At 41.7% G+C, this 13,453-nt stretch overlaps 1 protein-coding gene across 1 annotated transcript in view; it reads right to left on the bottom strand.

The window, feature by feature from the left end:
- The window catches only part of NAF1 (nuclear assembly factor 1 ribonucleoprotein), an 83,260-nt gene that overhangs the window by 55,608 nt on the left and 14,199 nt on the right, over positions 1 to 13,453 (bottom strand). The window contains exons 3-4 of the mRNA XM_083172711.1: positions 12,317 to 12,452; positions 94 to 187 (exon numbers count right to left, since the gene is read on the bottom strand). Of these exons, the coding sequence (XP_083028837.1) occupies positions 94 to 187; positions 12,317 to 12,452 (230 nt within the window). The remainder of the gene's footprint in view (positions 1 to 93; positions 188 to 12,316; positions 12,453 to 13,453) is intronic.

Here is a 13,453-nt window from a genome sequence, read left to right on the forward strand (position 1 = left end):
TATAGAGACCATTTGAAAACTAGTGTAGGTTTACTTTAAAACTTAGTTTTTCAGACAAATCTATAAAAAAAACTAACAAAAACAAAAACATACCTAGTTTTTCAATAATGCTGGAAACCGTTCCAACTGCCTTTAGTGCCACAGAATCTGGTAGGCTAATGGACAACTCTGGAATAGCAGGTAACTCCTAGAGAATGGAAAACCAAACAAACATTATAAAAACACTTATTTAATGTAGTAAAAAAAAAAAAAAGGGTATCTATGCAATTGTGTATCAGGTATCTATGCACATCTCTAGCCTGGAAATGGAAGATTATGTTGTAAGATATGCAGCTTCACACTAACATTTTGTATTCCTAGAAAAAGAATAAAGGCGCAGAAGACCTTAGAGCTCTTCGCTAATTATAGATATTGTAAAAGGTCAAATTATTTGCTGCAGGTACAAGAGCGCATGAAAGATTTAACACTCACAATTATGCTAATGCCAGAAAGTCATCTAAAATTCTAACGAGTATAAACAATTTAATAAAAACACTCACTGTGCAGTTTTCCTAACAAGTGAATAATGATCTGAATCAGACTCATCACGCAGAGCACTGGTACAGAGGGAGAAATCTGTATGTTGGCCTTCAAACTTGAAGATCAGACCTGTGCATTTGAATACTGAAAGTAAAATTCCACTGTAATGGGGCTGCTTCATACATGTATGAGGTTTGGAACGGTGCACCAGGGCCAACAACATTGCCTTTGTAACTCAGAGGTATACAGAAAAATAGTAATGAAAAATAATAATAAAACAATGTTAATAGAGATGTAAAAATAGAAGTTTGTGTGATCTGAAGAGCTAAATAAAGACCTGGATTGCAACAATCCTATTCCAAGTTACAATGTTAAATCAAGACCAGTGGAGTCTAGGATGCCCCACCCCCTCTATCTGCCTTTCCTAAAGAACAGTGACTGCTGCATCTACTGTAGATTGCAAGTGATCGCATTGGGAAAGGCCAGATAACAAGAACATAAATGTAGAAACTTCATGTTGCATTTGGTAAGTGCTTTCAGCGACCTAAGTATTGGTGTTGCATTAATATTCTTTATACACAACAAAAGGTTCTTTGTTATAAGGCCTACATTTTTTTTCTACAGTATAAACCACGTAATTAACCATTGTGAATGAATTTAAATAATCTAGAAAAAAAATAATTTTGTCAGAGCCTTCATAAAATTGCTTGATCTTTTGTTTATCACTTTTAAATTGAAAGCTTCCATTGTACTTCGTCATCAATTACAACATGAAGCTGTTTGATACCAACTTAATTAAGGCAGATGGCACAGGATGGTAGAACACTAGGAACAGCAGAAAAATGACTAGATCTGACACACCGTAAGCAAGTTAAAACCTTGTGGGTTCATGAATTAACTATATAAAAATGTGATCTCTTTGGGTTTCAAATTATAAATTTTTTAATTATAATTTTTTATATAAATGTACTTTTTTGTGGCAAGTGGATTACTTCCAAAAAGGTATGAACAGAGCAAAAGGATTACAAAATAAAATCACAAATCCTTATTTGCTAAAGATATGTATGTATGTATGTATGTATGTATGTATGTATGTATGTATGTATGTATGTATGTATGTATGTATGTATGTATGTATGTATGTATGTGGCTGAGGAAGGTTTGGGTGCAGCAGGGCTGGTTAGTTAGGCTGAAGGAAGGCCCCCTTACATTATGCGATTTGGGAACGTTTTTGCCCGATTCGGATGAATCGGGCCGTGAAATCGTCCCAAATCGCATATTGAGACATCCCCTCCGACCCGATGCGCGGCCCCGTGCGCATCGGATCGGAGACCGGAGGTCGGATGGGCTGCACATAAGATTAGCTAAATCTTATGTGCTGCCCGGAGCCGTGCTCCCCTGCAACGGGGGACCTACCAGAGCAGAGGGATCAGGCGCAGGGAGCCGGGCAGCATTAGCGGGAGCAGGGGGGGGGGGGGGGCGGTGCAGAGTACCAGGGAGCCGGGCAGGAGAAGACGCTGCAGCACTTCCCAAAAAAAAAAAAAAAGCCCATACAAATGCATAGGAAGCCATTCATTGGCTGAGACATCTCTCAGCCAATCGCACATTGGCTGAGAGAGGTCTCAGCCAATCGCACATTGGCTGAGAGAGGTCTCAGCCAATCGCACATTGGCTGAGAGAGGTCTCAGCCAATCGCACATTGGCTGAGAGAGGTCTCAGCCAATCGCACATTGGCTGAGAGAGGTCTCAGCCAATCGCACATTGGCTGAGAGAGGTCTCAGCCAATCGCACATTGGCTGAGAGAGGTCTCAGCCAATCGCACATTGGCTGAGAGAGGTCTCAGCCAATCGCACATTGGCTGAGAGAGGTCTCAGCCAATCGCACATTGGCTGAGAGAGGTCTCAGCCAATCGCACATTGGCTAAGAGAGGTCTCAGCCAATCGCACATTGGCTGAGAGAGGTCTCAGCCAATCAATGGCTGCCTATGCGTTTGTATGGGGTTTTTCTGCTTTTGGAAGTGCTCTGCTGCTCGTGCCACTCGCGCTGCTGCTGCATTGTCATCTCCTGCCCGGCTCCCTGGTACTCTGCGCCGCCGCCCCCCCTGCTCCCTGCCCAGCGGCTTCTTGCCCGGCTCCCTGCACCCCCCTTCCACTCTCTGGTTGCGGGCATATCCCCGCTGCTGTCCCCCGCTCTCATTGTCCCTGCAGCTCCCAGGGAGTTGCATGCGATTTATCACATGCAAAACTTGGCACATGAAGTGCCATCGCATGTGATCCCTCCCGGGGAGCTGCTGGGACAATCGGGTCCGACTTGTCGTTATGACAAGTCGGACAAATGTAAGGGGACCTTTAGTTTTCGGCTGTGTGTGTGTGTGTGTGTGTGGTGATGTCAACACATCAAACCTACACTTTAAGCAGCAGTTTTAAAGCCTAGCAGAAAAAGGCTTATTCAGATTTCGCCTTGAGGCCTTGTGCAGATTGTGATATAAATAGCATATTGGTACCTGGTGGCAAAATTCAATGTCACTAAAATTATGTCGAAAGTCACTGCATACAGAACATAAGCCATATGCAATACTTCTAGATGGAAGAAGGCACAGAAACATGAGAAAATGCACCGTATTTTTGCAAATGGATTTATTCTCGGTTACAATTTAGATCACTGGTTGTGATACACAAGTACTAATATAATGCTTATTTGAAAAACTCATAAAATTCTGCACATATTAACTAGTTACTAATTAGAAAAACAGTCAACCCACATCTGAAAAAATATAATTCGTGCAAGACCAATTTTCACAATTAAAAAAAAAAAAAAGTGTTTTGTTAATTTCACTAGGAGACATATGAAAAAGCCAATGTCGACCTAATTGCTGTCTATCCAATGATCCATTCCCCAAACTGCAGTATACTAAAATTCTCTGCCAACAGCTGTTAACACAGTTGGTTCAATCAGGCTGCAGACAATCTGCACTGCATAACAACAAATGCAGTAACAGTCTACTGTAAATAAAAAAAAAAATCAACCAATATCCACAAAAAAGGTGGCATTCTGTACTTGTACCTCATACAGTAATTCTGAGGATTACATCGGAATGAAGTTTGCAGCTGAGACACTGTTTTCAAGTACATTTTATGGGTTGGAAGATATAGTAGCAAAAACATTCTGTACATTGAATATTTATCCTGAAATCTAGTAAGCCAGGAAAGCCTACAAGCAGTAAACGTATAAGCTCATCACAAATATTAGCATGTCTGTATTTATATTTGGCATTAGTAACATTTGTGTACACAGTTGTGGGTGAAAAAGCAATGCTCAAATGTTATTTTCCTTATAATAAACTGCAAAGCTTCCATCAAGAATACCAAAAAAAGATTCTTCTCTGAGCTATAAAAAAAAGAAAAAAAAAAGTTGACACCTGTATATTCAGCCTGTGTTCACAAAATCTGCCTTTTAGAGCTTGTGTTGTTCTACCCACGTACTACAGGTCGCCTGGGCACTGCAGTACGTATACACAATGGGTTAAAATCTCAATTAATAAGTTCTTTGATGGGAAACTTTCTTATTGGTATGAGATTGTATCTCAGTGCTTCATAGTTTAAGATGGCTGCAGGGGATTCATCTTTTATTGCCATATCTGTAGCATGCTGTAGTTAGGGGAGCTAACCACTTCTGACCTGTTAAAACTTAATTTCCTTTACAATTTACTGGTTTCTTCAATTCTTATTCTTTTTATAAACCACTTTTACCTGGGGGCTCAAGTATAAAGGAGAGGTAACTACCTCAGAGCCGGCCCGGACATTGCACCATATCTCCCGCAGCGGAGAACGGGCTCGCCAGAACAAATTGTTATTCCTGCAGCCTGACCAGTATTTGCTACACATTGATATTATAACTTATATACTATGCGATTTGGTCCCGATTTCACCAGATTCAGATGGATTGGGCAGTGAAATCGGACCAAATCGCATGTTCAGACACCCGGTCCGACCCGATGCGCGGTCCCGTGCGCATCGGATCAGAGTCGGGAGGTCGGACTGGCTGCACATAAGATTTGCTAAATCTTATGTGCAGCCGGGCAGGGGACGCCGGAACAGGGAGCTGTAGAGGGAGCAGGGTGGTAGGGACGCTGCGGGGCGGATAGCAGGGGACGCTGCTAGTAGGGCAGAGGCAGCGGACACTTTGGGGGACAGTAACAGAGGCGCCAGTAATGGAGAGCCGGGCAGGGGGAGCCGGGAGCTGTCAGTGCTGGGGGGAAAAAAGCCCATACAATGAATGGGCAGCCTGTGATTGGCTGAGCGCTCTCTCAGCCAATTGCTGACTGGCTAAGAGAGCTCTCAGCCAATCACAGACTGCTCATTAATTGTATGGGCTTTTTTTTCCTCAGCACTGACAGCTCCTGCCTCCCCCTTGCCCGGCTCTCTATTACAGTCACTGTCCCCCACACGCTGCCTCTGCCCTTCTAGCAGTGCACTCCACCAGCAGTGGCCCCGCAGCTCAACATTTTAAATGGGATTTTCTCCCGCCGCTCGCCACTACACCGGACCCTGCAGCGAGTGGCAGAATAGAAAAAATCCTATTCAAAAGACTGGGCAGCCGCTGATTGGCTGAGAGCTCAGCCAATCAGTGGCCGCCCAGTTTTTGAATAGGATTTATTTTTCTATGCTCCCGCTGCTGACTCTTCGGTCCCCGCCTGCTGACCCTCTCCTGCAGCCCCCCCAACCCCCCGGACCGTGCTCTTCCACTGCTCCCCGGGTTTGCATGTGATAAATGAAGCCGATTTATCACATGTAAAAAATAGCACATAAAGTGCCAAATCTTATCAAGCTCTCCCGGGGAGCTGCAGGGAGAGCTCAGGGGAAGTCGGCCAAATGTATGGGGGCCTTTATCCATGCAAGGGGATGTTTTGATTTGATACAATGATTAATTGGATGTTGAAATAATAAAATTATAGATGGACAGTTTAATACGACCCACCTCTTGTTAGAAACTATGGGTGAAATTTAACAGGATGAGAGATTCAGAAAGTGAGAGATTTGGTAACAAATTTCCAATTTTTTTTTTTTTTTAAACGGCAATCATTAACACTGCAAAACCAGTTTAATATTGCAGTGTAAACGATTGCCGCTTTAAAAAATAAATAAAGATTTCTTACCAAATCTCTCACTTTCTGAATCTGATTCTATTAAATTTCACCCTATATGTATAGAATTCATTTTTATTATTTAAAAAAAAAAAAAAAAAGGTATATATGATTGTAATTGTGAGGTGAAATAACTTTCATATTTAACACTTTCGGTATCTGGTGTATATGTGACGCATGTCAGTCGTGTTATTTTTTTTTCCATCTTTACTTCGTTCTGTTTTGGTTCACTATTGTGAAATCTAGGTGTGCTGCCACAGGCACACCATGAAGATCTGGGGCTGAAATATTATTATATATTAATATCTATCATTTAAAGTATTTTGGCTTTGATAAACTAGTAAGCATCCATGATTCAGGCGCTTATCAAGCAAAACATTTCACGCAGCTGAGCCGAGCATATACTTTGATGGAGATCAAACATCCCTCGCTTTTCATTGCACAAAAGTATATTACAAAGAATACGAAACGTGGTGTGCAGGATGCAGAGCAAACCTTACCATTAGAATGATGCGATGTGCTTCACGTTGCATAGCACAAATAGTATGTGCTGCACATACTTTTTGTACTAGATTGCATCGTGTCCAAAACTCATCAGATGTGATGCGATCTAGTATAAAGCGCACTGTCTTTTTCCACTGCCTTGAAAAACCCAGGTTTTTGTACATGAATGCAGCAAAGGAACTGGAATAAGTATACGCTCGGCAGAAAGACACAGGATTTGGTGACAAAGATAGGTACTAGTTTCCTAGCACGGCGCCCGTCATGGGTGATCGCATACCTTAAGTTAAGGTATGCGATGGACGCGACCGACGCAATTTCAGGGCTATTTTTAGCCTTTTCCCCGACAATTAAAAAATCGTGTCCATCGCATGCCTTAAGTTAAGGCATGCGATGCGACCGATGCGATTTTACATAGGGAACAATGTTAAATGGGCCAATGGACCAGGTATTCATTGTATACCCACCCTTATGGGTATTTAACATGAGAAATGCCCCCCTCTGCCCATTGTTAATGCCACCCCACGATAAACGGCAACCCGAAGCGTGGCGAGCACTGCAAGCCCGTGAGGGGCGACTGTACGCATCCTCCGACCTTTTCATACCCCCACTATCCACGTCGGCGTGGAGTTGATTTTATATAGTGTGGCAAGCACAGCGAGCCCGAAGCGTGGCGAGCCCCACGTAATACCTGTGAAGTAATGCACGCTTTTGGCTCGGCACACTATATAAAATCAACTCCACGCCGACGTGGATAGTGGGGGTATGAAAAGGTCGGAGGACGCGTACCGCCACCCCTCGCGGGCTCGCCACGCTTCAGGTTGCCGTTCATCGTGGGGTGGCGTTAACAATGGGGCAGCATTTGACCCATCAGGGCTGGGAAACAATAAAAATTGGGGTCTAGGGGCCATTTAACATTGGGGCCAATGTAAAAATCGGGTCTCAGTGACCATTTTACATTGATTCCAAAGTAAAAATCGCGTCGATCGCATGCGATTTCGGGGGGGGTCCCGAGGGACACAATTTTTATCGCTGGCACCGTGCTAGGAAACAAGTACCCAAAGATAGTTTATGTAAGGGGTTGGGATCATTTGGTCTACAGCATGATGTTCGACAGTCATTAGGTCAACATGGGAAAAGGTCGAAAGGTCATTAGTTCGACAATGTCTAGATCGACAGTGAAAATGTCGACATGGGGTTTTTCACTGTTTTTTTATTTGAATGTCAACACAGTCGACATTGACACATTTTAAAGTGCACCACATCGCTCGCTACGCTTGGCACACTATTTTATTCTCCCACCACACCCTAGTGGATGGTAGAGTATGAAATACCGCCGGTCGGCGCATGTAGGCTCAAAAAAACGTGAAAAACCCCATGCCGACCTTTTGACTGTCGACCTAGACACTGTCGAACTAATGACATGTCAACCTTTTCCTATGTTGACCTAGACCCATGTTGACCTTTTCCCATGTTGACCTAATGACTGTCTACCATAATGCTGTAGACCAAATAACCGCATCCCTATGTAAGAAAAGGAAAAGTGCATTAGAGATGTAAAGATTTGTTTTTAGGATATCAATATTAAATACAAAATAGTTACAACCCTCATGTGCTTTTCCTGGTCTTAAACCATCTTTGATGGCACCAAAACCTGTGGTTTTCTGCCAATCTGATCGTTATTCCAGTGTCCACTGCTGAAACAGCTAATGTTATGTACCATGTACTTAAGGTAGGCAATCCAGGGATTTGGCCAGAAATTGCTGGGATTTTAATCAAGGGATTAAGGGAAGCTAAATGCAGTCTAATGCTGAACAGCACCGCTCAGACACTGCCCGGCTTCTCCTGTCCGGCTCTGCGCAGTGTGATGTGGTCCGCAGGCCGCACCCACCGCCCGGTAGCACCTGCTGGATGGCTGGGGCATATTATTATTAGGGAAGCCAATATTGGGATCAAGCATTTTTCAATCCCGGATCCCAGTAATGAAAAAAAATGCCCCAGGATAGGCTTCCCTACCAGTACCTCACTGTATTGTTTATTTGTTTATTTACTCTAAGTAAACTTGAGAATTGGTCAAGAGCATGGCAACTACAGTCTAATGCTAAAAAATGCTAAATTATGCACTTGGGACTCAAAAACCCAAATGCTCAATATAGTATCAAGGGTACTATAATGGAAACTACTGAGGAGAAAAGAGATCTAGGAGTCACTAATTCAAGTGACTTAAAGGCAGGAAAGCAATGTAGCATGCAATAAGGAAGGCTAGTCAGATGCTTGGTTGCATAGGGAGAGGAATCAGTAGCAGAAAAAAAAAAAAAGACGTAATAATGCCACTTTATAGGTCATTGGTACGGCCTCATCTGGAATACTGTGTCCAGTTCTGGAGACCATATCTTCAGAAGGATATAAATACATTGGAGAGTGTACAAAGGGGGGCAACTAAAATGGTGCATGGCCTACATCACAAAACTTACCTGGATAGACTAAAAGATCTTAACATGTATAGTTTGGAGCAGAGAAGGGAAAGGGGGGACATGATAGAAATCTTCAAATATATCAAGGGTTTTAACATAGTAAAGGAAGGAAATTTTCTTCAAAGGAAAAGTAGTAATAGAACACGAGGACATGCACTGAAACTGGAGGGAGGTAGGTTCAGGGGAAATGTTAGAAAGAATTACTTCACAGAAAGGGTAGTGGATAAGTGGAATAGCCTCCCATCAGAGGTGGTAGAGGCTAAGACAGTAGAACAATTTAAACATGCTTGGGATAGGCATACTGATATTCTTACAAAGAAATAAGGATTTAAAAAAAAAAAAAAAAAAAAAGGGTTGAGATTACCTGAAGGGTAAAAAAAGGGGCAGACTAGATGGGCCAAATGGTTCTTTTCTGCCATCAAATTCTATGTTACTCTGTAATTGGGTGCTGCAGATCCATTGTGGCACCATATAAATAAAGGATGAGGATATAAAATCAAAAGGGGAGCATTTTTTAATGCAATGGTAAAAGCGGCCATGACATCACCCGTCTGCTCCATAGGAGGCCTCTGTCCTCCCCGATCTTGTTTTTAGAGGCCTGTCACCACCTGCTCCTGTACACATTACAGAACTGCCGACACTGCAGATTTCAGGAGGTGAGAGGAAAATGTGTGATGCCATTGTAGCACTGCACATCACACTAAGGGGTGTATTCAATGCCGCGGCGAGCGGCCAGCGAGGGAGTTAAACAGTGAGGATTGCAGAAAACCAGCGATCCTCGCTGTTTAACCCCCGCGCCGGCCGCTCTATTCAACGTTCTGGGGAAATCCTCGCCGTCACAGGACAGCGAGAATTCCCCAAAACAGCGAGAGCCGCGGCTAATGCAGGAATCTCGCTGCTTCTGGAGCCAAAAAAAATGGAGCGAGGGGCAATTGGTGTATGAGGGGGCTGCGTTGAATACTGTCAGTGTGAGTGGTGACAGCGAGCAGGAAGCTCTGCTCGCTGTCACCACTCGCCCACAGCATTGAATACCCCTATAAAATAGAGGGTACTAAAATCCCCCCCAAAGCACTGTACAAAACAACTGCAATACAACCTCCTTTAAAAAGAGAACACAAAGTCAGACAGCTACACATAAAAAGTATAGTACTTGATAAAAACTACTCCAGTATGCTAGTCCTTAAAAATAACTTAAGAGGCATATTTCCATTATTTAGTATCTATCTGCGTACGTAATAAATACAGCTTATATTGATGTTTTGCATCCGCTCAAGCAAAGAAAGAGAAATTATGTTGTAAACAACTTAATTGGATAATCAAATGATAACGACTTAATGATGATGATCTCTTTTTTTACGTAAAGGCAACAATTTGAAGAAGTCTAAAAATAAAAGTGATTTTAGGGTTTTAAATGCTTAATCCATGTAGTCGTGTACAAAAAAAAAGTCTTGAGACATGATTTTTTGTTCCGGTTTATTTTTGTAGGAGGTCATAGTGTTCTGTCATGTACTTTTTAGCATTGCCTATAATGCTGTTGGACTTGCCGTCATTAGATCTACATTTTTTCTGAAAGGCTTTTCCAAAAGTCAGTCACATCTGCTGACCTATTCACTCAAGGACTGATAATTACGTTATCTAAACACTGCACAATAACGATGCCAATCAGCAAATTTTGATTCGATTGGTTCGATTATTGCACAGTGTGTACACAGACTTGTTAATAAACCTTACAGATTGGCTTGCGAAATCAGGAGTGCTGATTGACTTTGGCTCTTTGGGACTGGCAAAGATCATGTAGCACTCCTATTTTATGGAGACATCAATAAAATGATTTTGACAGGTGATATTAAAAGGTAACATTCCTATAACGCTTTCAGATAGCGATGCCGGATCAGATCGGTTTCGGCACTTTCACACAAAACCAGGTCTCCCATTATACAGAGGGCTATCTGTGTTTAACCATTCTTATATAAAAAAAAAAAAAAAAAAAAAACAGAAATGTGACTGAGCGCAGGAGGAAGAAGCAATTTCACCAATAAGGTGTTACCGCCTGTAAATAAAGAACACAATTAAATGGAAATAACCCTTCTTATAACCAGGGTCGAATTTCTGGGTTGTTCAATTAAACTAGAAAGGTGGAAAATGCAGTTTAACACTGATAAATGTAAAGTAATTCATTATGGGAACAAAAATGAACAAGCTACAGGTTGAGTATCCCGTATCCGAATATCCGTTATCCGAATTATTCCGAAAACCATACATTCCAGAAAGTGAAAAAAAAATGTTGTTTTGCTAAAAACTCACTGGGGACATCTGTACCAGCATCACTGGGGACATGATATGTAACTGGCACTATATATGTACAAGAAAATGATTGCTTGGCCTTCAAATTCAATATCTGAGATTGTTTAAAAAACAAGGTTTCAAAACATGAAACAAAATTTGTGTACTAATAAAATATATTTGTGTGCATTTCATGTGGTAATAAAATATATATGTGTGTATTTTATGTGTTTATACAGCATAAATGCAAGATACTTCAAAATAGATAATTTAAATATTAAAATATTCCGAAATATGGAATAATCCGCTATCCAAAATTCTCCTGGTCCCGAGCATTTTGGATACGGGATACTCAACCTGTACTTATAGGCTATATGGAGTTATTATAGGGAATTCTGCTGTAGGAACTTGGGGGTCATCATAGATAAAAAAAATTAGGCAAGTGCAACAGCAAAAGCATACAGGACACAGACATGCATTAAAAAGGGAATGGATTCAAGGGATGCCAATGAAATAGCGCCTCTCTACAAGGCATTGGTGAGACCACACTTGGAATATTGTGTTCAGTTCTGGGAACCTCACCTTAAAAAGGACATAAATGTATCGAATCACTAGAATAGAAAGATAAATGTTAAGGCTGAATAGGTTTTCACTGGAGAAACGGAGATCGAGAAGTGATATGGATTATTATGTTCAAATACAGGATTGGGAATCATATGGAACTGGAAGATGATTTGTTCACTAACAGGTCTATACTTAGGACAGGGGTAGCCAACTCCAGTCCTCGAGAGCTACCAACAGTTAATGTTTTCCAGGTCTCCTCACAGAATCACAAGTTAAGTAATTATCTCTACCTGGGGATCTTTAGTAATTTGTCAGTGAGTAAAGAGTGCACCTGCTAGGTGGTCTGGAAACCATGAACTGTTGGTAGCGCTCGAGGACTGGAGTTGGCTACCCCTGACTTAGGACATGCATGTACTGAGGCTCAAGGAAAATAAATTCCGTACTGAATTAATAAGAGTATTTTTCACCATTAGAGCAGTAAAATTCGGTAACTCATTGCCGGTGGGGTGGTTACAGCAACTACTGTTAAAGAATTTATATCAAAACTGAATAAATTTTTGGCCACTAAGGGAATCCAATAGATACGACTTACTCAAGTCAGTAGTTACAAGTTAGATAGGTTGAACTCGATGGACTTAAGTCTTTTTCCAGGCTTAATTACTATGTTACTATATAGACTGCTGATATATTGACCTACATATGAGGATATTTATACTTTAATGGATTTGAATGGTCTCATGCAACTGGAATCAACTAGCTGAATTTGCCAGAACCGAAAACACATTGCGGAAAAAAAAAAAAGAGTGGTATAAACTTTTTGGAATGTACTCACATTTACAAGTATTTCCCCTTTGGTTTTCAAAGGCACAAAACTGCTTTCCAATGGCTCCTCTTCATCTACTTGGAGAATTGAAACCAGGGAAGAAGAGGAAGTTGATGTAGAGGATGATGAATCTGATTCAGAATCACTATAAATAAAAAACAAAAATGTATTACGATTTGTCTCAAAAAAACAAGTGCTTTTCACCTGCATTTAATCTTTGCCACGAAACGTCTCAAAAGCATTCAGAGTATTTGCGTATAATTAGTGGATATACCGGTTTAGTGCTTTGGAAACCCAAGGGCAGTTTTAAAAAAAAAATTGGAAACGCAGAAGCATGAATGTTTGCAACTTTTAGTGCAATCATACAACTTTCCCATTCATATGATGTGTATTATGGTTTGAGTTAAAAAGCTTGCGTTTAAAACAGTATCAGTCAGGTACAGTATGTCAGGCTTTAATAACATTAGGTATCTTACCCCTGTTTATGCAACTATTATTTTACAGGGAGGAAAATGCACACACACATTAGGGATGCCTACTTTTAAAGAGAATAGACTGTCAGCAGCACTTCGGGGGGGGGGTCCTGATGTTGACGTCATCAAGCCCTGCCCCAGTACTGAAAATCCTGTGAAGCACACAGGAAATTAACGCTGCCGTGGGGGAAATGCAGGGGGGTGTGCATGGCTGGTACCCGGTAGGGTTGCCCACCTTTCCGGGGGGTCGGGAGGGGGGACACGATTTTCGTGAGCCTCCCGGCCATTCTGGGAGTTTAGGCAACCATGATAGACATGGATTTATGAATTTGCTAGACTTAAAGCTTTTCAACATGTCTGGGCAAATTCCATGGAAATTTGCATAGCAATCTTATGGGATTATTAGATCAGTGTCTAGATAACCAGCAATAGGTCAACAGGAGTTATTTTTTTGGCCACAAGGACCCCCAATTAGTGTAATACCCCTTTTACACCAAAAACCCTGGTCCGACCCTGGTCTTTGAACGCTGGAGTTTCCAGGGTCTGACCCTGCTTTATACTGCATTTACACAGCACTTCGACCTGGGTCTGCACCATTTACACTGAACCTGGGTCACCCCTGCCTTTCCTTGTTGATATATATATCTATATATCTATATATATCCAGGATTTT

This window comes from Crinia signifera, chromosome 1 (genome assembly GCF_055691185.1).
Source record: "Crinia signifera chromosome 1, ASM5569118v1, whole genome shotgun sequence".
In the NCBI taxonomy this organism is placed as follows: domain Eukaryota; kingdom Metazoa; phylum Chordata; class Amphibia; order Anura; family Myobatrachidae; genus Crinia; species Crinia signifera.